Raw genomic sequence first — 27,216 nt, 5'->3', positions numbered from 1 at the left:
CCCATGCAGTGCTACAGGCTGGGGTCAGAGTGCAGAAAGGGACCTGGGGGTAGTGGTTGATAGTAGGCTGAACATGAGACAGCAGTGAGCCCAGGTGGCCAAGGAGGCCAATGGCATCCTGGCCTGCATCAGGAACAGTGTGGACAGCAGGATCAGGGAAGTCATTCTGCCCCTGTCCTCAGCACTGGTTAGGTCACACCTTGAGTCCTGTGTCCAGTTCTGGGCCCCTCAGTTTAGGAAAGATGTTGAGTTGCTGAAAGGTGTCCAGAGTAGGGCAACAAAGCTGGGAAGGGGTTTGGAGCACAAGCCCTATGAGGATAGGCTGAGGGAGCTGGGGTTGCTTAGCCTGGAGAAGAGGAGGCTCAGGGGAGACCTTATTGCTCTCTACAACTACCTGAAGGGAGGTTGTAGCCAGGTGGGGGTTGGTCTCTTCTCCCAAGCAACCAGCACCAGAACAAGAGGACACAGTCTCAAGCTGCGCCATGGGAGTTTCAGGCTGGATGTTACGAAGAAGTTCTTCACAGAAAGAGTGATTGGCCATTGGAATGTGCTGCCCAGGGAGGTGGTGGAGTCACTATCCCTGGAGGTGTTCAAGAGGGGACTGGACATGGCACTTGGTGCCATGGTTTAGTTGATTAGATGGTGTTGGATGATAGGTTGGACTTGATGATCTCAAAGGTCTTTTCCAAACTGGTTAATTCTATTCTATTCTCTCTCTATATATATGGCATACAGATGTATCTCACACACACACACACACACATATGCCATTTTTCAGTGGATGATTTTGGAAGCACGTTTAAATTTAAACTCCTTTAAGTAGGTTAAGATATTCCAGTGATCTGATCAGTGGGATACAGTCACTGACCTACATTTGTGAGGAAATAATTTTTTTTCTGAAAAGGCTGTTCTAGCTTTAAAAGGATCATTAACAGAACATCTCTGCCAGCCTAATTTGCATTTTAGATAACTGAGAATTATTAATTATCATGTTATACCCAGGCAGACTTCTAATTTCTTCAGAGAAGTATCTAGGCCTTGGCAGCTTGAAAGGAGATAGCCAAACCCAACCGTGTAACAAGGGATAACTGTACGGGATGAAAAGGATTTGCTCTCCTCTGGATTTCCTACTGTGCTATTTTGAATCTCTCAACAGGGTTACAGGGATAGCCTCATTTCTTTCTCCCTGGTCTATTTTTGGTCTTTGTCTTGGTCCTCTGTCATGTAGCGTCTCACAGTGGAGTGTTAGGATTCTTATTTGTATTTATGTATCAAATGCCTCCAGAGTGAGAAGATCATTGAAGCATAGAGTTGTTTTGGTTGGAAAAGACCTCCAAGACTGAGTCAAGCCTTCAAACCCACCCCACCGTGGACATTAAAGCATGTCCCAAGGTGCCATGCATGTCCACACATTTCTTGAACAGCTCCAGGGATGGTGACTCCACCACCTCCCTGGGCAGCCTGTTCCAATGTCTGATCACTCTTGCAGGAAAGACATTTTTTCCTAATATCCAACCTAATCTCTCCCACCCTCTACACAATTTCAGGCCATTTGCTCTAGTTCTATCACCTGATACTATGGAGAAGAGACCAACACCCTCCTTACTCCAGCCTCCTTGCAGGGAGTTGTAAAGAGCAATGAGGTCTCCCATCAGCCAGCTTTCTCCCTCAGCCACTATATAAAACTCTGAAACACCAAACCTGGTTGGTTGTTTTGTTTTGTTTTGATTTGGGTTTCTTGGTTGTTTCTGTGTGTTTCTGGTTTTTATTTAGCTAGTGTCTCACACCTCTCTGTTACAGAGCTCTGTGCAGTGACACACAGGCAGGGATGCGTGCAGCAGCCTGGTGTGCATCAGCCACTTCTCATACTGCCAGATCCGCCAAGGTCCTTTTCCCATATCACATTACTCTGTGAATAGCTTCTTTTAGATGATCATAGCAGATGAGACTTTGCATTTTTTCAGCTTAATTATTGTGCAGAGCATGGCATGTTGCTATCGCCATTGATTGCTTGTGAGAGCCTAGAGAGTGCTCTGCCTGGCTATGTTTGGTTCGCTCTGTCCCACTGCTGATTTGTTTGGTTCATTTTTTTCTCACTCAGCAGAAGTGTTGAGCAACAGAGAAAACCAAATGGGACTACCTATCACTTCAGCTCCTAGATACATCTAGAAGAATTTTCTCTTGGTTTAAGCCAGACCAGAACTCAGCTCAGTCTCTGCTCAGGGCCAGCACTTTCTGCAGCTGAGGACAGGTTTGCCCAGGCAGTGGCTGCTGACAGAAGTGACAACGCTGATGGCAAGAGTTAGCACCAAGGGTTGGGCTGCAGACCAAGGGCACTGCTACACCTTGTGTGCCACCTTGGGGTGAAGGAAGGAAAAGGCTGCAGCTGCAGGGAGAAGGAGACTGGGCAGGTGACTCTAAAATGACCAAGAAGGGATTCCATCCTATGGGCATCATGTAGGATGCCCAGGAACACCAGGGCCAAGCCTCTTCTTCAATGGCTGGTACCTGAGGAGGACTCTCTCTGCTCTGCCTTCAGTCCTGATTCATGAATGCCTGAATGCGGTTTATTTTCCACTCTATCAGTATCTCTCCCCTATTCCCTTTGCATTCCCTTTCAGAAGCAGAGGGATTCAAAGAGAGCATCTGGCACTCATCTAGTGGCCTGCCCAGCCCTAACCCTTGACAATTTTGTCATCAGTGCTGTGATGCCTGCATCGTTCTTGGATGCCAGGGTGCAGAAACAGTCTCATCCCTTCTCAGGAATCAAATGCATAATCATTTGACTGAAAAAATACAAAGTTCTTGCTGTATTCTTGGTCATATTTCTTCATAGGCCCCATAAACTTTATCTGCACTTCTATATTTACATGACAAAATAATGACTTCTGCAATAGCTTAAATGCCAGCTGGTGGGCTTGACACCAGCTTTCTTTAATGGTTCCAAGCCAGGTATATCTCACAGCACATCTGGGTTTGACAGAGAGCCATTTCAGGATAAAAAATGCCCAAGCAAACAGCTGTTTGACAAAGGAAGACAGAGGTGGTGTGGAAAGGTGGGGGTTTTTAATAAAAGGAGTGGTGCAGCAGTTGAATTTCCTGAATTGGAATGGTCCAGTATGTCTTTGCAAGAAACATTTGATATTTGTACTCCTCTCCTGGGGTCCTTATTTAAATAATAAAAAAAAATGTTATCAAAATACTGCATGATACTCATAACCTTCAGCCACTGCTGGAAACATTGATTTTAAGCTTGGATCTTTTATGAAGAATTATTACATCTGGGAGCTGTGGGTTTGGTGGTTTCACTTCTTAACCCTTCATGGGATCTCGGTCATGGGCAGGCATCTGTTCAGTGGGTACTGCAGTTACCTGCTTGCTCCCTGAGCCTTCTGTATAGTACTGGTAATCCTACAAAGTTGTCAAGGGTCAGGGCTGGGCTTGCCACTAAATGGGTGCCAGAGGCTCTCTATAGAACCCTCTGCCTCCCAAAGGGAAGCAGGGAATAAGGGGGAGAGAGTGATGGGGTGGGAAAGAAACTAAACCACCTGTGATAGAAATAAGAACAATCCAATAAAAGAGACACAAACCAATATTAAACACAGTCCCTGATGACAATGAAGTCACCATTGTCACCACTGATGCTCCAGGCAGGTGCTGGGAAAGTCTGAGGCTGGACAACACAACAAAACAAACAACAGATTGAAAAGCTAACACCTTTTCCCTGAGTATTCTTCCCTAAAATATCTACCTTTTTCTTTTAAGAAAATACTGTTCAGCTTTTCTCCCTTATACTCCAATTCTGTGTGATTTCCCAAAGCTTTGTACTGTGGCCTCCTCTTGATCCACTCCAGCGGTTCTCTCTCCTTACTGTGTTGGGGGGTGTCAGAGCTGGACACACTACTTCAGGAGAGGTCTCATCAGAGGACAGTGGCAGAATCACCTCTCTCCACCTGCTGATCACATCTCTTTTGATGCAGCACTGAAGAGTTGGTGTCCCATTCCACGCCTGTTTGGGTTTTTTTTTCCTTTTCCATCTGCAAAAACCAGAGCAGTCAGCAAACCCTTAAGAGAGGTTTTGTGTGCAGTTAAAGAGATATATGACATATTACAATAGAATGGAATGGAATGGAATGGAATGGAATGGAATGGAATGGAATAGAATAGAATAGAATAGAATAGAATAGAATAGAATAGAATAGAATAGAATAGCGTAGACCAGGTTGGAAGAGACCTTTGAGATCATCGAGTCCAACCTGTCATCCAGCACTATCTAATCAACGAAACCATGGCACCAAGTGCCCCATCCAGTCTCTTCCTAAACACTTCCAGTGATGGTGACTCCAGCAACCCCAGCTCCCTCAGCCTCTCCTGTTAGGGATTGTGCTCCAAACCCCTCCCCAGCTTTGTTGCCCTCCTCTGGACATGCTCCAGCAAGTCAATATCTTTCCTAAACTGAGGGGCCCAGAACTGGACACAGTACTCAAGGTATGGCCACAACTGACTCTTCCTCTTTCATTACCAGTAAACAGCTTGCTTTGGGGCTTAACATATTGTCTCCCCCACCTCATTTGTTTTGAAGGGGGAGAAGAAATTACTGATGTGTTCTGTTTTCTTCTGTCATTTTCAGAATTCTCAAGAACTCAGTTAAATCCCACTCTCGACTTCACCAGGGCATAAAATTCTACTGTTTCCAACCTCTTATCATATGTATAAGGAAATAGCACCATTTGTCTTAAGATTGCACATTCTTAATTTGATGGACAGCCTGAAGCTAATAAGAACTGACAAGACATTCAAAGCAGAAAATAGACCCACCAGACAGTCTGTAGGAAGGAGGATTTTCACTTTTAAATGAAAGTTGGGATGAATTGCTTAATAAATTGGTAGTTGTAGGGGAAGAATCGTAGTAAAAACAGGATCACAAGATCCCATTCTTGTGGGAGTCGGATGGGACCTCTGGAGACCATCTGGTCCAAGTCCCCTGCTAAAGCAGGGTCACCCACAGCAGGTTGCCCAGGATCAGTGTCCAAGTAGGTCTGGAATTGCTCCAGAAAAGAAGACTCCACAACCTTCACAGCCTGCTCCAGGGTTCCAACATCCTCACAGCAAAGAAGTTTCTCCTCCTGCTTAGATGAAACTTCCTGGATTCTAGTTTGTGCCCATTGCCCCTTGTCCTATCAATGGAAAGGGTCTGACCCCATCCTTTTGCTCTCCACCCTTTAGCTGTTGTTGTAATGGGGGCTCAGAGCTGGACAGAATCCTCCAGATGATTTGCTTGCCATGGGTCAAGAGAAATTGTCTTCCCACTCTACTCTGGATGATGCTTCTTTTGAAATCAATGTCTGATGAATGCAGTTGTTAACCACAATCATAAACCAGAGGTATCTCCTCTTGTTTCCCTCATAATTAGAATAGAATAGAAAGACTAGACTAGACTAGACTAGACTAGACTAGACTAGAATTAACCAGGCTGGAGAAGACCTTTGAGATCATCATGTCCAACCTATCATCCAACACCATCTAATCAACTAAACCAGGGCACCAAGCACCCCATCCAATCTCTTCCTAAACACCTCCAGGGATGGTGACTCCACCACTTCCCTGGGCAGCACATTCCAATGGCCAATCACTCTTTCTGTGAAGAATTTCTTCCTAACCTCCAGCCTAAACCTCCCCTGGTGCAGCTTGAGATTGTGTCCTCTTGTTCTGGTGCTGGTTGACTGGGAAAGAGACCAACCCCCACCTGGCTACAACCTCCCTTCTCTTAAGTGTGACCAGAATTAGGGTTTTTTTTTGGAAATCTCCCATCAATTTCTTGCCTGATCAGTTGCTTAGTGATATACTTTGAAGATGGTTTCTCTTTGCAAAAACAGTTTTCAAAGTTGAACAAGAAAATGGGTAGCATTTGCTATCATTTTTGTTTAAATTGCCCCATTGCAACTTTGACAGCAGTAAAGCTCTCCAGTGTCAACACTGTCATCAGATACCTCAGATTAAATGACCCTGCAGAGAAAGTCTTACTATCTGAAGAGACAGGTTTTCAAAGCTGCAAAGCACAATAGAGTCACAGAAATCTTTTGGTTGGAAAAGAACTTTAAGATCATTGAGTCCAACCATTCTCTGATTCTACCAAGTCTGGTGCTAAACCATGCCTCTCAACACCACATCCCTGCCTCTTTTCAACATTTCCAGGGACGAAGATTAAACCACCTTCCTGGGGAGCCTGTTCCAGTCTTTGAGAACCCTTTCAGCCACAAAGTGTCTTCTAATATCCAACCTAAACCTCCCCTGTTGCAACTTGAGGCCATTTCCTCTCATACTGCCACTTCTTTCTTAGGACGGAAGACTAACTCACATGTGGTTCCAACCTCCTTTCAGGGAGTTGTAGGGATCCAGAAGGTCTCCCCTCAGCCTCCTTTTCTCCTGACTGAACAACACTGACTTGGGAACTTGTTTGTGACCATGGATGACACTCAGATCTTGAGAAAGTCCCTGAAACTAAATTCCAAACAGGCACATGGAGAACTTTATGATGCATTTCCTAGATTTTATGCACCCAAATGGCTAGAAGCAAAATTGAAGCCTTCTTTGGATATGTCCTGTGCAGAGCACAGGACAGTGCTGTTTTAGTAGCAACTAGATGGTACAGTGTCTGTGCAACATGTATAATGAACCCTGTGGATAGGTTTGCATCCCTAGCCATACAACTCCCAGGCTTGTCAAGAGGGAGCTTTAACCTCTGAATAACAGACAGGACTTGGAAGACTCATGTTTTATCACCAGCTCCATCACTGGCTTGGCAGAATGAGCCTTCTGCCCCAGCACCATTTATTGGCAAAGCTTTGTAGAGCACTTTTGAGTTTTGGCCTAAAACATTTTGACAACCAAACTAAAGCTGATGAGCGAGAGGTCCTGAGTGAAAAGCTGGAGGCATGTTCCAACTGCCAGAAGGTGCAGGAGCTCAACACATAGTGATCAGTCTTCAGTAAGCCAAGTCCAGTAAGAGGCAGATTGTGGAGTAGGTTTTGTGGATAGAGTCAAACCATGCCATGGGAGCTGGAGCAGGGAGTTCGCTTGGTTGGTGGTACACAGTGGGGTGCAGAAGAAGCGTGGCTGGGAGCCTGGGAGGAAGGATGTCCCACTCAGATTGGGCAATCTTCTTTGTGGGTTGTTAGAGGAGCAATCTGAGAACATGGCAGCCCTTGCTGAACTGAAGCCATGGCCTCATTTTGCATCTCTGTAGTCTAGGAGCTGTGGACTAGGTAATACATGGTTTCTGTCTACAGCAGCCAGGTGCCAGGCTGAGGCTGTGACCTTCTGCTTCTCACTCATGTGCAGGACTGAGATGAAGAAAAATTGCATTTAAGATCGGAAGGTCCAGTCACCTACCAACTAGAGTCCCACCAAAGGTTTCAAACTAGCTTGGACTCTGTGTCCTCACAAGTCTCTGTTTTATTCTTTGATGTATTTAATCACTGCAGCTTTAAATTAAAATAAATGAATAATTGAAAATGAAGATGTTCAGGTGGATTCTTGTGGGGGATCAAGTACTGGAAAGGAGCAGTGTGTTTGATGCAGCATGTCCAAACAGATTTTGGGCAAGAGAAGGAAGTCTTAGAAGCATAGGGGCAGGCTGTTCCTCTGTGTTGTAAAAGGAACTGTTGGGGAAGATGATTGGCTTGGCTAAAAAGGGAGCTCTTGCAGGGCCTCAGGAAAAGAAGGAGAGTTTACTACCTTTGGAAAGAGAGCCAGGCAACTCAAGAAGAGTACAGGGATCTGGTTAGGTCATGCAGAGAGAGCCTACTTCAGCAACCTGTTCCGGTGGCTCGCTACCCTCACTGGAAAGAATTTCTTCCTAATATCCGTTTCAAGTCTACCCTACTCAAGCCTTTTGTCTTATCCATTCCCTTTTGTCTTATTACTACAAGTTCTTTTAAAAAGCCCCTCTACAGCTTTCCTGTAGCCCCCTTCAGGTGCTGGAACACTGCTATAAAGTCTCCCTGGAGCCTTCTCCAGATTGAGCAGCCCCAACTCTCCCAACCTGTGCTCCAGCCATATGATTATCTTGTGGCACTCCTGTGGACCCACTCCAGCAGTTCCATGTCCCTCTTATGCTGGGGACACCAGACCTGCACACAGTACTCCAGGTGGGGTCTCATCAGAGCAGACTAGATGGGGAGAATCACCTCATCCTGCTGTTCACTCTTCTTTTGATGCAGTCCAGAATATAGTTCGCCTTCTGAGCTGAAGATACAAAACCAATATAGAAGTTCTCCACCCTAACTATGGACATCCCAGTGCTACTAATTTTTCTTCAGGGGTGAAACCTGCTCTCATTCAACATGTCATCACTGAAATAACTATTTACTAATCCTCTCTGTAGATTTAGAAGGAGTGTGAGTGAAGACAGAAGCCACAGAAAATAGCACAGTAGAACAAAACAATATTTTCTTAGCACATGGCATAAATCAGTTAGGATAAAACCTAACAAAATAGGAGAAGGATGTTTATCCAAAATGGCAATCCATTTATTTAAACTGGAGGAAATTTCTTTTTGGCTGGATTCTCTGGCAGGAAGGTGTGCTTTTTAGGACACAGCAACTAAGGAGAAGTTCTTTCTTCTGTGTTACATCACTTCAAATGGAAGGAGCAGATCTAGTACTGAAGTGTTCTCAAAAGCTTGCAAAGTGAGTGGATCAAGTGAATCACTAAACAGACCTATGTCAGGATCAAGAGGCAGTTGTGAATTCTCTCTTTTGTGGTTTTGTAATGCAAATAAAGAACTGCTCTAATGCAGAGGAGGGTGGCAAGGATGAACAACAGGGTGGAGCACCTCTGCTATTAAGATAGGCTGAGGGAGCTGGGGTTGTTCGGGGGAAACCTTATGGCTGCCTTCCAGTACCTGAAGGGAGCCTACAGGAAAGCTGGAGAGGGACTTGTCACAAGGGTGTCTAGCAACAGGACTAGGGAAAATGGTTTTAATCTGAGGAACAGTAGGTTTAGACTGTATCTTAGGAAGAAGTTCTTCAGTATAAGGGTGATGAGACTCTGGAAGAGGTTGCCCAGAGTGGTTGTGGATGCCCCCTCCCTAGAGTGAGGCCTTGGAACTTAACCAAACCTAGTTGAGAGGCATCCATAGCCATGGCAAATGGCTTGGAGCAGATGATCTCTGAAGTCCCTTCCAACATAAGGCACTCTATGAGGCTACGATTCACAAACAGCACAGCCTTGCCTTGCTCTTCCAGAGTTTTCATGGCAGAAGCAGTGACGCACTTTGATAAGCTGTTCAAACCCTTTCCTTGGAGGCATGCCTCACTATACACAGTCATATTTCACAACAGCACATTTCATTGCCAGATCTCACAGTCTTTTGGCAGAATGAGTAAATGTTACCTTGGCTGCATAACAGGAACAGCGGTAGTAGCACAGAAATTTCTTGCAGTCAAATTCAATTAACAGAGAAAACAAGTAGAATTCAGGCCCTATGAACTTCTTGCCTTACCAGTTAACTGAGGATTAAGATCTAAAAGGACTGTACTGGTCTTGACTTTCCTGAAAAATCACAGAATCCTAGGATGGTTTTGGTTTGAAGATCATCTAGTTCCAACCCCCCCCCCCCAGCATGGGCAGGGACGTGTTCCACTAGACCAGGTTGCTCAAGGCCCCCTCCAGCCTGGTCTTATACACTTGCGGCAGGGGGGCATATAAAACTTTTCTGGGCAACCTCTCCTGGCACAAACTCAGGCCATGTTCTCTTGTCCTATCACCTGACACTTGGGAGGCAAGGCCATCACCCATATGGCTCTGACCTCCTTTCAGGGAGTTGTAGAGAGTGGAAAGGTCTCCTCTCAGCCTCCTTATTCTAGACTTAAACCCCAGTTCTTTCAGCCACTCCTCACAAGATTTGTGCCAAGTACCTTCTAGATATTCTACTCTGCTTCACAAGGTACTGTGAGAACTCATGCTGCTAAGAATAAATCAAATATTGACATTAGCCACTAAATTGTGGCTGAGAATCCTGAGAATGGTAACTATAGAAATCCATTCTCAGTCCTATTCACACCACAAGCTCAGCTTCTAGAAAACACAAAGAAGCTCTGTGGCAGCCTGCTGAAGTTTTCTTCTCTGGCGATTTGTATTTCTCATGTCATCTATTTCAGTTGTGTATTTCAGTATCCATCCCCAAAAGAGTCTTTGAGTGATCCAGAGGTCATGTGCACCTTTCTGAAATAGCCACATTTTCCTATGAGGCAATTTTGTGAGACGAACAGAAAGCTACTCCACAATGAAAATCAGCCTCGGGTTTGAGCTACCTGCTATGCAACTGTCATCTAACAGCAGAATTAGACTGCTGAGCAAGCAGTCTTCTCAAAAGGCAAATATTAAGACACACAAGAATTTTTCAGTATTTGAGAGAGAGCAAGTAATGAATGCACACATGAGGATTCTTGCTTTGAAGAGAAAAGCAGTAGAAAATGAATTCTGTCTGGAGCAGAGAGAAATGAACAAGAGGACACAGTCTCAAGCTGCACCAAGGGAGGTTCAGGCTGGAGGTTAGGAAGAAGTTCTACACTGAAAGAGTGACTGGCCATTGGAATGGGCTGCCCAGGAATGTGGTGGAGTCACCATCACTGGAGGTGTTTAAGAAGAGACTGGATGGGGTGCTTAGTGCCATGGTTTAGATGATTAGAGGGTGTTGGGTGGTAGGTGGGACTCGATCTCGAAGGTCTTTTCCAATCTGGTTTATTATATTCCATTCTATTCCCCAGGGCTCAGTACTGTGGCCAGTTCTGTTCGACATCTTTATCAATGACCTGGATGAGGAGATTATAGAATAGAATAGAATAGAATAGAATAGAATAGAATAGAATAGAATAGACCAGACCAGACCAGATCAGGTATTTTCCAACCTGGTCTATTAGCAGGGGGGCGTTGGACTAGATGATCTCCAGAGGTCTTCCAACCCTCAGCATTCTCTGATCCTGTAATGCAAGATTCAGTGACAACAATGAATAAAGCAAGCTTTAGAAAGCTTTCATGACCCTGATGCCTCTGTATTTCTCTTGTTTTTATATTTTGTCTGACCTGTAATCTCATTATGGAACAAGAGAATAACACAGTTTGAAAGAGGTTGAAGCATCAAAACATCTTTGAGTCACTTGCATTAAGTAAATTGTCTCTTTGATGCTTCTTTAAATAGAAAGGGATGTTGAAACCTTAACAGCAACCTTTTTGCTATCAAAGTAGTGGTATAGTGAATAATGCAGGAAGGATTTCAAATTCCTTGAGATTTCAGCAGTGCTAGATGCCTCACTACCTCTTCAAGGATCCTTAGTTTTAGCAGGAAGTCTCTCAGTGTTTCCTCGAGTTGTGGCACATGATGTATGGAAGTGATATATGTATGTAAGCCTGCCAAAGTACGGGTACATATCTGCACATTGAAATGAATCATAGAATGCTTTGGGTTGGAAGGGACCTTAAATATCATCTAGTTCATACTTCCCTGCCATGGGCAGGGACACCTTCCACTAGACCAGGTTGCTCTAAGCTCCATGCAACCTGGCCTTGAACACCTCCAGGAATGGGACATCCACACCAGCCCTGGACAACTTGTTCCAGTGTCTTACTACCCTCACTGTAAAGAATTTCTTCCTAATACCCAGTCTAAATCTTCTCTCTCCCAACTTAAATCTGTTGCCCCTTGCCCTGTCACTACAAGCCCAAGTTCTCCTGTACTCCTCTTCAGGTACTGCAAGGATGCTTTAAAGTCTCACTGGAGCCTTCTCCAGGCTGAACAGCCCCAACTCTCTCAGCTTGTCCCCATAAAGGAGGTGCTCCAGTGCTCTGATCGTCTTCACAGCCTTCACAGTCTAACCATTTCATGTCTTGCTCTGAGGGCCCCAGAATTGGATGCAGAAAATGGCATGCATTTGAGAAATCTAGAGAGAGAGATTTGTGTAGTTTGCAATTGGGGAAAGAAGTAGTAATTAAGCAGAAAATGGGTTGTGGAGGGAAGAACTCCTATCTCAGGAGACAATCTGCCCTACTTTCTCTTCTCACATTTGGAAATCTATGAATCTTTTACTTGCTTTATCACTTTTCCTGATTCCCTGCGGGCCAGAGATGACAGCTAAGCCTCTGTTTTATCTTAAACTATTCAAAGCATGTCAAAAAGTGACTGATGCTGAGTCTGAAAGTGGCTACATGAATGCAGGAATCCACCTACCAGTTATCCCTCAGTCCAGGGGATCACCTTTGCTTGAGTGAAACCATAATGATCATCTCAGAACAGCCAGCAGATTGTTGCAATATATAGAATCATAGAATCACAGAATTGTTTGGGTTGGAAAAGAACTCTAAGGTCATTGAGTCCAACTGTCAAGCTAGCACCACCATGGCCATTAAGCCATGACCCAAAGTGCCATGGCCACGCTTCTTGAACATCTCCAGGGATAGTGACTCCACCACCTCCCTGAGCAGCCTCTTCCAATGCCTGACCATTTCTGCAGGAAAGAAATTTTCCTAATATTCAATATAAATGTCCCCTGGTACAATTTCAGGCCATTTCCTCCTGTTTTAGTACCTGACACTGAAGAAACCCACCCCCACCTTATTCCAACTTCCTTTTAGGGAGTTGTAGAGAACAATGAGGTCTCCCCTCAGCCTTCTCCAGACTAGAAAACCCCAGTTCCTCTCCTCACCAGACCTGCTCTCCAGACCCTTCACCAGCTTTGTTACCCATCATAGTCCAGCAGCTCAGCTTGGGATTAGTCAAAAGATGCTCCAGCAACTCAATGTCTTTCTATAATGAGCAGCCCAAAACTGATCTTTTATTGCTTCTAGTCAGAGACCAGAAACTGAGATGATGCTTTTTTATTCTCTCTAGAAGTAATTATTTCTCTCTCAAGCCACTCTGATATCAGGGCATAAAGATGGTATTAGTTTTTCACCCTGCGTTGTTAACAGATGTTCTGTGTAAGGACAGGGTCAGACAGATGCACCGTGGTCTGTAACCCTCTCCACTGTTTATTCTGTGGGCTCTCTTTGCTGTCTCAAATACAGCCTTTACAAATCCTTTCTATTTTTATTCCATTGCACTCTCACAATTAACTCTAAAATACACTCTTGTCATTGGACTTCAGCAGGGTAAAATACAGGAATGATGTGAGTGGAGCTGCTTTCACGTCTCTCAAAATGGGATTCTACTGGAATTTCTACAGTAACTTCATTTTAGGAGGCTTTAATTTGTGCTGGAAATGTATATGCCTCAAATGCTCTGAATGTGTTCAAGGACAGCCTGAATGGGGCCTTGGGCAATCTGGTGTCCCTGCCCATGTCACGGGGGTTGGAACTAGATGATTTTTAAGGTCTCTTCCAACCCAAACGATTCTATGATTCAACAAAGCGTTTTATGGATAAAGCAAGATAAACCAAGATAGGAACTTCAGACTGTTTATACTCAGCCTGAACATGAAATGGTATGCTTATGTACTGCTTTAGGTATTCAAAGTTTTATCATCAGTATTAACATCTTTGAGAAGTGTGATCAACAGGATGAGGGAGCTGATTCTCCCCCTCTATTCTGCTCTTGTGAGACCCCACCTGGAGCACTGCTTCCAGTGCTGGTGGCCCCAGCTAAAGAGGAACAGGGAACTGCTGGAGTGGGCTCAGAGGAGGGCCATGATGATCATCAGGTGGCTGGAGCACTTCTCCTGTGCAGGCTGAGAGAGCTGGATCTGTTCAAGTTGGAGAAGATATTCTCCAGGGAGACTACAGTGGCCTTCTGGTCGCTGAAGGGGGCTACAAGAAAGTCAGGAATGGACATTTTACAAGGGCTTGTAATGAGAAGACAAGAAGGAATGGCCTTGAGCTTAAGCACAGTAGATTTAGACTGGATATTAGAAAGAAATTCTTTCCAGTGAGTGGGGTGAGACAGTGGAACAGGTTGCCGAGGGAAGTTGCAGATGCCCCATTTCTAGAGGTTTTCAAGGCCAGGTTGGATGAGGCTTTGGGCAACCAAGTCTGGTTGAGAGGTATCCCTACCCATGGCAGCAGGGGTGGAACTGGATGATTTTTAAGGTCCCTTCCAACTTAAACCATTCTATGAATCTATCAATCTTTGTTAAGGCTGGAGAAGAGGAAGCTGAGGGGAGATGCCATCACTCTCTACAACTACCCGAAAGGAAGTTGGAGAGAGGAGGGGGCCAGCTTCTTCTCCTTGGTGTTAGGATTAGGGGAAATGGTTTCAAGCTGCACCTGGGGAGATTTAGGCTGGATGTTAGGAAATATTTCTTCATTGAAAGGGTTCTCAGCCATTGGAATGGTTTGCCCAGGGCAGTGGTGGAGTCACTGTGGCTGGAGGTGTTTAAGCGGCATGTGGACCTGGCGCTTAGGGACATGATTTAGTACTGGGTCCAGAGTTGGACTGGATGTTCTTTGAGCTCGCTTCCAACCGGATATATTCTGTGATTCTGTGATTCTCTAAGTAATTGCTTTGTGACATTTTTAGGTTGAAAGTCATCTGAATGATGACACATGAACCCGTGTTTTGCAGCTGTCAGGAGGACATTGTAACACTGTTCTTCACTGGGGCTAGCTCCTGTGAGACAACTCTTTCTTTTTTGGGGAGAAAAGTGCCTAATACTAGGCACAATTCACTTTATTCTCATGGGATATCTTTTGCTTTTGTGCTGGTGAGAATGTTTGCAGGGAAGTTGGGTTTGTGTGTGTGTGTCCTGTTAACTAGTAACAGGGTATTATGAAAGTAGAAGTTGCTTGTGAATCTGAGAGGGTCTAGCGAACCCACCCAGAGCAGAACATTCGAGTGTCCCCATTTTACTGAGACTGCAAGAGGTGGAGATGGATACTCTCATTAGTTGCATACATCTTTTCTAGGATGAAACATTTAACAAAGGCTCTCCAAAATCAGCAGGGAACTTCCAAATGTCATTTTTGATCTTTGCTTGCCATATTGGTCGAATTCAAGCCTTCAACTCTAGTCCTCTTAATCAGCAAACATTCTCTACTACAATAATTCTATTTCTCTTAAGAAGTGATGGTGTAGTTGGCCTTGCTATGCAGTGTTCATGCAACAGCAGAGACAGAATCACAGAGTCATAGAGTCATTTTGGTTATACGTGACCTTTAAGATCATTGGGTCCAACCAGTATCTAAATCTACCAAGGCTGGTTCTAAATTGTGTTCCTCAGCACCACATCTCTGCCTCTTTTCAACCCCTCCAGGGATGGGGATTCAACCAACTTCCTGGGCAGCCTGTTCCTTTCTTGGAGAAACCTTTCATTTGAGAAATTTCTTCTAATATCCAACCTAAACCTCCTCTGGTGCAACTTCAGGCCATTTCTTCCAATCACCTGACACTAGGGAGAAGAGACCTCAGTCCAGTTTCCTTTCAGGTAGTTGTAGAGAGTCAGGTTGTCTCCCCCCAGCCTTCTTTTCTCCAGGCTAAACAACTGCATTTTCTCAGCTGCTCCTCACCAGACCTGTTTTCCAGACCCTTCACCAGCTTCATTGCCCTTCTCTGCACATGCTCCAGCACCTCAATGTCTTTCTTGTAATGAGGTCCTCATAATGGAACCCAGTACTCAAGGTGTGGCCTCACCAGTACAGAGGGGCAATTACTTCCCTGGTCCTGCTGGTCTATTCTTAATACTTGCTCCCTCGTAGATGCACTATCTTGGAATGCACACCTCAAATTAAGAAATAATTGTCAGTTATATGGTCTTTATGAACTATTTTAGGTGCACAGTTACTTAATAGAAACTGTTTCTTGCTGTAATGGCTTTATTTGCTCTTATTATACCTAGTCTTGGGCAGTATGTGCACCAGCTGATTACAGACATTTTGGACTGAATGAGTCCTGTGAATCCTTATCGTGATGCTGTGGTAGTGATTAGTGTAAATATGAAGACTAAGACTTGACAAGATACTGGAAAACCTTATTGCCTGCTTTCCAAACAATCCCTGCATGGCATTGCACAATTTACCCTCAGAAGGATGTTCCAAACATCAGAAGTGTGGTGAAAAACTTGGACAGGATTGCCTTGGATAGGGAGATGGTGTGCAAACCACTGTTTAGTTATTTAGGTTACTTAATTAACTTTATACCATATTGAAAAAAGAGTTTTAAAAACCCAGAAGGTCTATAGGGTCTTTTATGTGACCTTCATCAAAGCACTGTTCATAGAGTAGTTCCAAAGTAATTCATTATCCCCTGCTTACAACATTGTAGTAGGCTTTGATTTGTGCAAAGGTCATAATTTTAAGGCACTCATCACCTTCTGAGAGGTCTGCTACAGTCCATAGAATCATCAAATGGCTCAGGTTGAAAGGGACCTCAGAGATAACCTACTCCAACTCCCCTGCCAGAGGCATGGACACCTCTCAGCTAGACTCAGTTAAGTTCCAAGGCCTCACCCAATCTAGCCTTAAACACTTCTAGGGAGGGGACATTCACAAGCACTCTGGGCAATCTATTGCAGAGTCTCACCACCTTCATACTGAGGAACTTCTTCCTAATCACTGGTTAGGCCACATCTTGAGTCCTGCGTCCAGTTCTGGGCCCCTCAGTTTAGGAAGGATGTTGACTTGCTGGATCGTGTCCAGAGAAGGGCAACAAAGCTGGGGAGGGGTTTGGAGCACAAGCCCTATGAGGAGAGGCTGAGGGAGCTGGGATTGTTTAGCCTGGAGAAGAGGAGGCTCAGGGGAGACCTTATTGCTGTCTACAACTACCTGAAGGGAGGTTGTAGCCAGGTGGGGGTTGGTCTCTTCTCCCAGGCAACCAGCAACAGAACAAGAGGACAGAGTCTCAAACTACGCCAGGGGAGGTTTAGGCTGGAGGTTAGGAAGAAGTTCTTCACAGAAAGACTGATTGGCCATTGGGATGGGCTGCCCAGGGAGGTGGTGGAGTCACCATCCCTAGAGGTGTTTAGGAAGAGACTGGATGGGGTGCTTGGTGCCATGGTTTAGTTGATTAGATGGTGTTGGATGATAGGTTGGACTTGATCTCAAAGGTCTTTTCCAACTTGATCTATTCTATTCTATTCTATTCTATTCTATTCTATTTCTATTGTAAGGTCCAGTCTAAACCTGCTTAAAAGCATTCTTCCTTGTCCCATCGCTAGACACCCTCATAAAAAATCCCTCTCCAGCCTTACTGTAGGCTCCCTTTAGGTATTGGAAGGCAGGTATGAGCCCGCCCAGCCCCGAGTCTTCTTCAGGCTGGACTGCCCCATCTCATCCTATCCTCATACGAGAGGTGCTCCATCTCTTAGATCATCCTTGTGGCCTTCCTCTGGACTCACTCCAACAGTTCTACGCCCTTTTATGATGACAGCAGAACTGGGTGTAGTATTTGAGGTGAAGTCCCAGAAGAGCAGAATAAAGGGGAAGAATCACCTTTCCTGATCTGCTGACTACACTCCTCTTGATGCAGGATACGGTTGCCTTTTGGGAGGCATGAGCACATTGCTGGGTCATGTAGAATTTCTCATGTTTTGTATGATTTCTCAAAAAAAGGGCAATGTTGTCACTGGCAGTATGGGCACAGGAAGAGAAGCAGATTTTCCAAGTGCAAACTGCACAAGGTGAAAGCATGGGGTAACCAGGCACATGCTAGGATTTAGTCACAGGTTCTGTCAATGCCTTGCTCCTCAACCATTAAAAACAGGACAATAATATCTCTGTTTTGTGAAGGCATAGAAAAATAATTCGGGTCTTCCAAGCATCTCCCAGTTGAGCAAAGGCTGGAGGTTATTAGAGGAACAGATCTGCCAATGGGCTGATGAATGAATCAATGTCAAAAGAATGGGATAAGCTACACAACATCGTAAACAAGAGGTTGATGGTCCTCCACCTACGCCCCTACTCTACCCTACTCAGGCCAAATCTGGAATATCGTATCCAGTTCTGGGATCCCCGGTTCAAGACCTGAGGCTGTTTAGCCTGAGAGAGGATCTTCTCAATTCCCAGTAAGAGATAGGAGGTGGGGGGCAAGAGGATGGGGCCTGACTCTTCTCATTGGTGCCCAGAGACAGAGCGAAGGGCAATGGGCACAAACTGGAACCCAGGAGGTTCCACTTACACATGAGGAAAAAATTCTTTGCTGTGAGGGTGCTGGAGCCCTGGAGAAGGCTGCCCAGAGAGGTTGTGGAGTTTCCTTCTCTGGAGAGATTCCAAACCCACCATTGCAACATGGGGACATTGTGATCCTGGACAACCTGCTCTGAGTGACCCTGCTTTAGCAGAGGGGTTAGGCTAGATGCTCCCTTCCAACTCCCACCACGCTGGGATTCTTTAAGAGAAGTTCCTTTCAGCAGACGGGAAGTTCTGTGTTATGCAGTATTCTTTCCTAGGACTTGCAGCTGTGAGAATGGTTTCATTGCAGGTGGGTTGTGAGAAGGGGCACTGCTGACATGGCTAGAAAGGCAGAAGTTTTAAAGACAGTGACATTTGAGGCTTGGTGGTGGTGGTGCTTATTTTTTTGTTTGGTTTGGCTTTTTTGGTTTGGGATTTTTGTTTTGTTTTGTAAGGGGGTTTTGTTTGTTTGTTTGTTTGGTCTTTTACAATTATCCTAATTATAAATGTAAACCAAAACTCTTTGTTTTAAACTTCATTTATTTTTCTTTCTCTCCTACAGCTGGTGGCCAATGCAATCCTTTTTGTCAGTGTAAATTTGTATGGGGTCTTTGTGAGGATTTTGACAGAAAGGGCTCAGAGGAAGGCATTCCTTCAGGCCAGGAACTGCATTGAAGACAGACTGAGGCTGGAGGATGAAAATGAAAAACAGGTCAGTTTCTATGCCTGCCTTCTTTTTTTTCTCTGTTTTTCTTGTGAGATGACTGTAGTTGTGTGAACCTCAGGTGAGGACACTGGTGACAACAGCGTGCTGGGGCATGTGTGTGGTTCCACCATGAGGGAAGGGTGCTGCTGCCTTCCTCTTGCTTCAGCTCTTTCTCCCCAGTGCATGCATACCTTTCACTTGCAGCACACACAGAAGATGCAGGCTGACCCCACAGCTGCTGTCACCTGCAGAGCCAAGTTCAGGTATTTTAGGGCTGAAGCAACTTCAACTTCTATTCCAGTCCATGGAGTTTTTGGCTGAGGTTAAGATACGCTGTGAATACTTTTATTCTGCCTGTGTGTGCTGCTATAAGCCCGTTTGCATTTGGAACACCTATAAACAGAAGACAACATTGTGGGGACAAGGGGCTGCACCAATATACGTGAATAACCATGACAACAACCAAAGCATTTTCTCAAAAGCCTCCTTTGTAGTTTGATGGTTTATTTCACACAATTTAATGACTCAATCTCCCAAGCAGATTTGGAAACAATGAGAAAAACACTATATTGTGGGTCTTTCTGTTGTTACTCACTGGTCTGATTCTTAAACCTACTCAGATATGGTCACTTTTAAGGTTTGGACTAGATTTTTCTCTAGATTTGTCTAGCTGACAATAGAGGACCACACTGAAATACAAAGGTATAACTCCACTGGTCTCTGTGGAATGATGGTAACCTATGGTAATAAAGGACTTAGAGTGGCATTCAAACCTTACCATACAAGATCCTCAAAGCCTGTGTGTGTCACATAGAATGACAAGGGTTGGAAGGAGCCCCTGGAGATGATCTACTCCAGCCTTGCTGCTAATGCAGGATCACCTAGGTCAGGTTGCACAGGAGCTGTCCAGGAGGGTTTTGAAAGTCAGCTTTCTGAGTTGAGTGAATGAATTTTTAGGACCTGAACATATTCTGCCATAAGTGGATGTTTCCTTTGAACAACTGTGATTCTTTTCTCTCTGTTTAAAAATGGTGTTAGGATCAAAGCCTTTAGGTTTGCTTCTGGTCTTTTGTAATCCAGATTCACAGAGGCATAATTGTGCCATAAGGGAATTTTCACAGAAATTAGGCAACCCTAACATCTGTACCTTTGAAAGTGCACTTCTGGGATCCAGCATGGCAAATAATCATAACATAACACAGCACAGTTTTAGTTGGAAAAGCCCTCTAAGGTCATTGAGTCCAGCCTTCGACCTAAAACCACTACAGACATTAAACCATGCCCCAAAGTGCCATGCCCACATGTTTCTTGAGCACCTCCAGGGATGCTGACTCCGCCACCTCCATGGGCAGCCTGTTCCAGCGTTTGAGAACCCTTTCAGTCAAGAAGTTTCTTCTCATATCCAACCTAAACCTCCTCTGATGCAATTTCTGTCCATTTCCTTTTTTCTGCCACCTGCTACTGATTTTTGTGTTGCAGTATACAGGTGAGTGCTGAGAACACACCTTTCTCCTACACTTGTGAAACTAGCTTTACACTACACAGCACAAAGCTCAATACAGCACTGAAATATGATAATTACCTGCCAGAAGTATCACCAAAAATATTTTCTGGGCTGCTCTTGCACTTCATTAGAATACTGCTAAAGCCAGGGTGAGAATTAAGATGTGATTACAGACTACAAAATTATTCTGCAGTTGCTGGGGCTCAGTGTATCCCAAGTTACCAGCTGGCAGCACTCAAGAGTGTTCGAGAGGAAAAGAGATGTTGCTGACCTAGTTCAATTTTTGTGATCATTCCTGTATTTTTGTTCCCTGAAGTACCAATATTACCTGTTAAAAAAGACTGCATTTCTCTCATTAAACTTTCTTGTCTCATTCAAGGGCTCTGACCTAAATTCCATCGCTGTTTTATGTTGGGAACTTTAATCCAAAATGCTAAAACCTTTTCCTGGTATTTCTCTGCATGTCTCTGAGGGGGAAAGGAAAGAACATGCTCTTGGCTTTTGAATCTACCCAGCCTTCTGGAGTTAGTGTTGACTGTGTGAGACAGACAGCACAGATGAAACTGTGAAGTTTCTTCCTTGTCCTACTTACAATACTTCTCACATGGGATGCATTTCTAGTAACAGTCCCATGTGGTAACTTCGATAAATCTGCTTTCATGAGCAATAAATTCTGTAGAATTTTCAGAGTCACAGACTCACAGAGTGGTGGTGATTGGAAGGGACCTCTGAAGATCATCTAGTCCAACCTCCCTGCTAGAATAGGATCACTGAGAGTAAATCACACAGGAATGTGTGCAGGCAGGTTTAGAGTGCCTCCAGAGACAGGGAGACTCATCACACATGTGTTTACAAGCAGGCTTTGAAAGCGTTGCTAGGGAGAAGGGGAGCAGATGGACCCTGGTTATTTTTAAATTCATTTTGATATTTACTCTGTTCTATTTTATCTGTGGTCACAACAAATGACCAGCCTCGATGGTGGCATCAAGTATTTGTCACATTGCTGACTGCAATTCCAGAGTAACACCAGAAGTGAAGGCCCAGAGCCAAATCAGTTTTAGATCACGAAAGAATAATTATAATCATTTACTTGGGATGAATTCCTTCTCTCACTGTCTATAAATCTCAGCAGCAAGGCCATCCTCTGAAGAGCAAGAATTTAATAAGAAGCATTGTGAGCTGGGTCCTGTTCCCTGGGATTGCACTTACTCTGTTCCTGCTCACTCAGAGCACCTGAGCTCTTCCCCTTTACTCCTGTTGTACCATTTCTCCATATCCATTTCAGATCATCCTTTCTCCATAGAATTGTTTCAGTAGAAAAAACCCTCTAAGATCATCGAGTCCAACATTAACCTAAGACCACCATGGCCATTAAGCCATATCCTGAAGTAGCAAAGCAAGGCATTGTTGCACTGCTCAACTCCAGGCATGGGGCACAGTGACTAGAAAGCTGCCCAGGAGAGAAAGACCTGAAGGTGCTGATGACAGCCAGCTGAAGATGAGCCAGCAGTGTGCCCAAGTGGCCAAGAAGGCCAACAGCATCCTGGCCTCTGGCAGGAACAGTGTGGTGAACAGGACCAGGGAAGTGATTGTCCTCCTGGACTCAGCACTGGTAAGGCCACACCCCAAATACTGGATTCAGTTTTGTGCCTCTCACTCTAAGGAGAACGCTGAGGTACTGGAGTATGTCCAGGGAAGGACAACGAAGTTGGTGAAGGGTCTAGGGAACAGACCTGGTGAGGAGCAGCTGAGAGCACTGAGGTTGTTTAGTCTGGAGGAGGCTGAGGGAAGACCTTCTGGCACTCTACAGCTCTCAGAAAGGAAGTTGGTGTGGATTGGTCTCTTCTCCCTAGTATCAGGTGACAGAACAAGAGGAAACATCCTGAAATAGTGCCAGGAGAGGTTTAGGTTGGCTATTAGGATATTTGTTTCCTGAAAGATTGGTCAAGCATTGGAACAGGCTGTCCAGGGAAGCGTTCAGAAAATGTGTGGATATGGGTCTTCCAGACCTGGTTTAATGGGCATGATGGCCTTGGAAGTCTTTTCCAACCTGTTCTGCAGACCCTTCACCAACCTCATTGCCCTTCTCTGGACCCACTCCAGCACCTCCATGTCCTTCTTGGAGTGAGGGAGGACTTCAAAACTGAACCCAGTACTCAAGGTGTGGCCTCTCCTGCCTCTTCACTGAGCTGGAGATTTGATTAATAGCTATCCAAGGGGAATGAAATGGTGTCAGCAAATGACATTATGGGTCCCTGTACAGAATAATTTGAACTGCTGCTTAGGACATTTTGGGTTCAAATTCCCTGCTGGGTTCAGATCTGCCTTCAAAACAATTTGATCTAGATATTACACATTTTGGATATATGCACTACCTCCTTTGAGTGGAAGGACAACTACACAGCAGCCCTCCAGTGATTTTTGTCCATTCTGCTTTATTTCAAGCACTGGGGGGTGGAGGGAGAAAAAACCCCCGAAATGTTACGTTCAAATAAAATAAACCACGTTGGACTTTTGCTCTTGTAATGGATAACAGGGTGCTGGGTTAGGGTTTTTGTGTGTTTTGGGGTGGGGATTTTTTGCCTTTTTTTTTTTCCCTTCCAGTTCAGCAACCAAAGTGAAGAATTAGCGATTTGCACTGCCACAGGCAGAAGTAATTTCTAGGGTGCCTGACAGCGTGCTTATCAATGCATAATCAGGTTCTCCTCATACTTCTTTATTCTCAGCATCTCGTGCCTTTTGTCATTGCAGCGCAGGAGAAAATATGAAATTCATCATGAAAACCCATGTCCTGTTCTCATAACCCTTAATACCAGCTCTGTGCATCAGCAAATTGCCTGCCAGCCAAAATTTCATCTGGACCGTGTGTGGGCACAAAACCCATGTTCTTGTCAAACAGCTTGTGTGCAGCAGGGACATGATCCTGACTTTACAGAAATTGCAAGGCAAGAGATGATGCTTGATCCTCTGCAGAAGCCAGCCAAAGCAATCTCTGACAAATGTAGGTGGACTAACTACTGCCCTTCTTAGCCACAAGGGCACGCTGCTGTCCCATGGGTAACTTAGTGTCCATCAGGACTCCCAGGGTCTTCTCCATGGAGCTGCTTTCCTGCATTTGAACCCCTCACCTGTATTGGTGCCAGGGGTTATTCCTCCTCAGTTGCAAGACTCTACACTGGTCTTTATTGAACTTCATTAGGATGAGAAAATGTACCTTGAGTCCTGTGTCCAGTTCTGGGCCCCTCAATTTAAGAAGGACATTGAGACTCTTGAATGTGTCCAGAGAAGGGCAGCAAGGCTGGGGAGAGGCCTCGACCACAAGCCCTATGAGGAGAGGCTGAGGGAGCTGGGGTTGTTTAGCCTGGAGCAGAGGAGGGTCAGAGGAGACCTTATTGCTCTCTACAACTACCTGAAGGGAGGTTGTAGCCATGTGGGCATTGGTCTCTTCTTCCAGGCAACCAGCACCAGAACAAGAGGACACAGTCTCACGCTGTACCAGGGGAAGTTTAGGCTCAAGGTGAGGAGAAAGTTCTTCACAGAGAGAGTTGTTAGGCATTGAAATGGGCTGCCCAGGGAGGTGGTGGAGTCATCATCCCTGGAGGTGTTCAAGAGGTGATTGGACGTGGCACTTGGTGCCATGGTCTAATAGTCATGAGGTGTTGGGTGACAGGTTGGACTTGATGATCTTTGAGGTCTTTTCCAACCTTATTGATTCTATGATTCTAAGATGTGCCAAGGGACACTTAGGTTGGACATTAGGAAAAATTTCTTTGAACAGTTTGTCAAGCTCTAGAGCAGGCTGCTCAGGGAAATGGTGGAAGGATTTAAAAAGATATATAGATGTGGGAGGAGGCAGATGGTTTCGTGGTGACCTGACAGTGCTGGGTAAACAGTTTGACTTGTTGCTCCTAAAGGTCTCTTTCAATCTAAACAGTTCTGCGATTCTAATTTTAGTTGCATGGTGAGTCTGAACCACATTCAAGATGTGTTCTGTGTTACAAGAAGGCTTAAAGCTGAATTTATTCCTTCAATAAACCACAACCTTGTACTGGAAAATTCACCTTCAAAACTGTGTTTGTTCTTTTCTATGACACAGTTTAGCATCAGTCTTTGTAGAGTTAGGTAATATTTGGACTTGATGGTATCAAAGGTCTTTTCCAACTGAAACAGTTCTGTGATTCTCTGACTGTCATAGTTAAGAACACTGGCAATAGTGCTTCAGATCATTAGGTTAGATAGCACACCAAATACTTCAAAAGTATTTTCCTGTGGCTGATTTCTTAAGTTAGAGCAATTTCAGTGCCAGCCCTGCTCTGTGGACACTCATGCAATATTTTAATGTATTTTAGGAGGATGCCACATTATCAAGTAATGCAACCTCAGGAATGGCAACCTCCTACATGTTCTTCCCTCAGCATGCAGGAATTCATAGTGAGCTTTAAAGTGGCATTAGGAAAGTTCTTTTTGACATATTCTTATTGCTCTCCACAGAACTGTTTTTGCTTCTAGAGGAAGCTGGGGTTATTTAGCCAGAAGATGAGGAGTTGTGAGAGGAGACCTTATTGCTCTTTGCAATTATTGCTCTCCTGAAAGGAGGTTGGTGAGAGGCTAGTGTTGGCCTCTTCTCCCAAGTAACTAACAGCAGGACAAGACAAAATGCCCTCAATCTGCACCAGGGAAGGTTTAGGTTGGATAGTAGGAAGGATTTCTTCCCTGCAAGAGTGGTCAGGTATTGAAACAGGCTGCCCAGGAAGGTGTTCAAAAACCTAGTACATGTGGCATTTTGGGACACGGTCTAGTAGTTGCAGAGTCACAGAATATATTTGGTTGGAAGAGACAGAATACAGAATAAACCAGGTTGGAAAAGTGTAGGAGAAGGGCTGTTTTCAAGATCATCAAGTCCAACCTATCACCCAACACCATCTAATCACTAAGTGCCTCATCCAGTCTCTTTTTAAACACCTCCAATGGTGGTGACTCCACCACCTCCCTGGGCAGCCCATTCCAATGGCCAATCACTCTTTCTGTGAAGAATTTCTTCCTAAAATCCAACTTAAACCTCTCCTCCAACCTTCAATCCAGCACTGTAAGGCCAACACTAAACCATAGAATCATAGAATAGAATCAACCAGGTTGGAAAAGACCTCAGAGATCATCTAGTCCAACCCATCACCTAATACCTAACACTTCATGACAACTAAGTGCCACATCCAATCCTTCTTAGAACATCTCAAGGGATGGGGACTCCACCACCTCCCTGGGCAGCACACGCCATGACCCTAAGTTCCAGGTGCATCTGCCACTGAAACACCTGCAGGGATGGTGACTTCACCACTGCCCTGGCAGACCATTCCAATGTTTATAACCCTTTCAGTGAATAAATATTTTGCTAATATCCATCCTAAACCAAGGAGGAAAGCTGATGGGCTGCTTAGATGTGGTCTTTTAGGGAGCAAGTGATGCTAACTTTAAAATCATGGAGTCATGGAATCATGGAAATTTGGGGTTGGAAGAGATTTACACAGGAAAAACATGAGGTTGTTATGTAGAAGGCTGGACTTGATGATCTTAGAGGTCTTTTTCCAACCTTAATGATACTATGATTCCATGATTCTATGATTCTAAGTGTCCCAACGATAATATAAAGCTAGCTAATGCTTCAACACAAGCTTGATACAACTTGTGCGGCACTCCTTAAACACAAGGCAGTTCCACCATGGGCCAGCAACTCTCTCACACAGATGCTTAACATGACAGCAGCTGGCATAGCTTCATGTGCAGTTTGCCAACTGGTTCCTGAGTTGTGTTCCTGCTTAAGCACAGATTATCTCCATGAGCAGGATATGGAGCTGGGCACTTTGCTTTCGTTCCAGTGTGTAACATCGTATGCTGTTGGCACTTGGATACTCACAGATTGCACCCAGTTGGAAGGGACCCACGAAGGTCATCTTGTCCAACCCCCGCTGGAGTCAGAATGGACACCTCCAATTAGATCAGGCTGCCCAGGGCCACACTGAGTCTGATCTTGAATGTCTCCAGAGATGGGGTCTCAACCACAACTCTGGGCAACCTGTTCCAGTATTTTACCACTCTCATTGTAAAGAACTACCTTATGTCCAACCTAAATGTACCCTGTTCCAGTTTCAAACCATTGCCCCTCATCCTATTGCTACAGCCCTTCTAAATAGTCCCTCCCCAGCCTTGCTGTGGGCCCTTTTCAGATATTGAAACATTGCTCTAATGTATCCCTGAAGCCTTCCCTTTTCCAGGCTGAACAGCCCCAGTTCTTTCAGCCTGTCTTCATAGGAGAGGTGCTCCAGCCCCCCCGGGGCCTTCCAGCAGGTCCATGTCTCTCATGTGTTTGGTGTCCCAGAGCTGGACACAATACTCCAGGTGAGGTTTCATCAGAGCAGCAGAGTCACCTCTCTTGACCTGCTGTCCATGCTGCTTTTGAAGCAGCCCAGAATGTGATTTGCCTTTGCTACAAGTGCACACTGGTGGCTCATGTCCAGCACCCCCAAGTCCTTTTCTGCAGGGCTGCTCTCAATTTCATCATCCTACTGCCTGGTTTGTTACTGAGGGTTTATCAAGATGTTTCATCTGTTCCTTTTTGGCCATTCTTCTGTGAAGGAAAAGAGAGAGCTCCCATCTCTGCAGCTGGGGAAGAAGAAAAATACAGTCTAAGTTGTTGGGGTTTTTTATTTGGTTTTGTTGGGTTTTGGGGGAGGATTTTTTTTTTTTTGGTTGGTTGTGTGTGGCTTTTAATTTGTTTTTATTTTCAGGCTTGTCATTCCAGAGTGAACTTCTGTTTGCCATGTAATTCAAATTCTTTCCAGGTTTTCTGTTCCCCATTACCTCTTCAACATAAACTGATTTCATTTGGAATTTAGCCTCCCTTCAGGCACATTTG

General features: G+C 44.8%; 1 protein-coding gene across 1 annotated transcript in view; it reads left to right on the top strand.

The window, feature by feature from the left end:
• The window catches only part of ADCY1 (adenylate cyclase 1), a 158,668-nt gene that overhangs the window by 37,403 nt on the left and 94,049 nt on the right, over positions 1-27,216 (top strand). The window contains exon 2 of the mRNA XM_054160964.1: positions 18,659-18,808. Within this exon, the coding sequence (XP_054016939.1) occupies positions 18,659-18,808 (150 nt within the window). The remainder of the gene's footprint in view (positions 1-18,658; positions 18,809-27,216) is intronic.

The sequence above is a fragment of the Dryobates pubescens genome, chromosome 4 (genome assembly GCF_014839835.1).
Source record: "Dryobates pubescens isolate bDryPub1 chromosome 4, bDryPub1.pri, whole genome shotgun sequence".
NCBI classification, from domain to species: domain Eukaryota; kingdom Metazoa; phylum Chordata; class Aves; order Piciformes; family Picidae; genus Dryobates; species Dryobates pubescens.
This window is presented reverse-complemented; position numbering and strand designations above follow the sequence as displayed.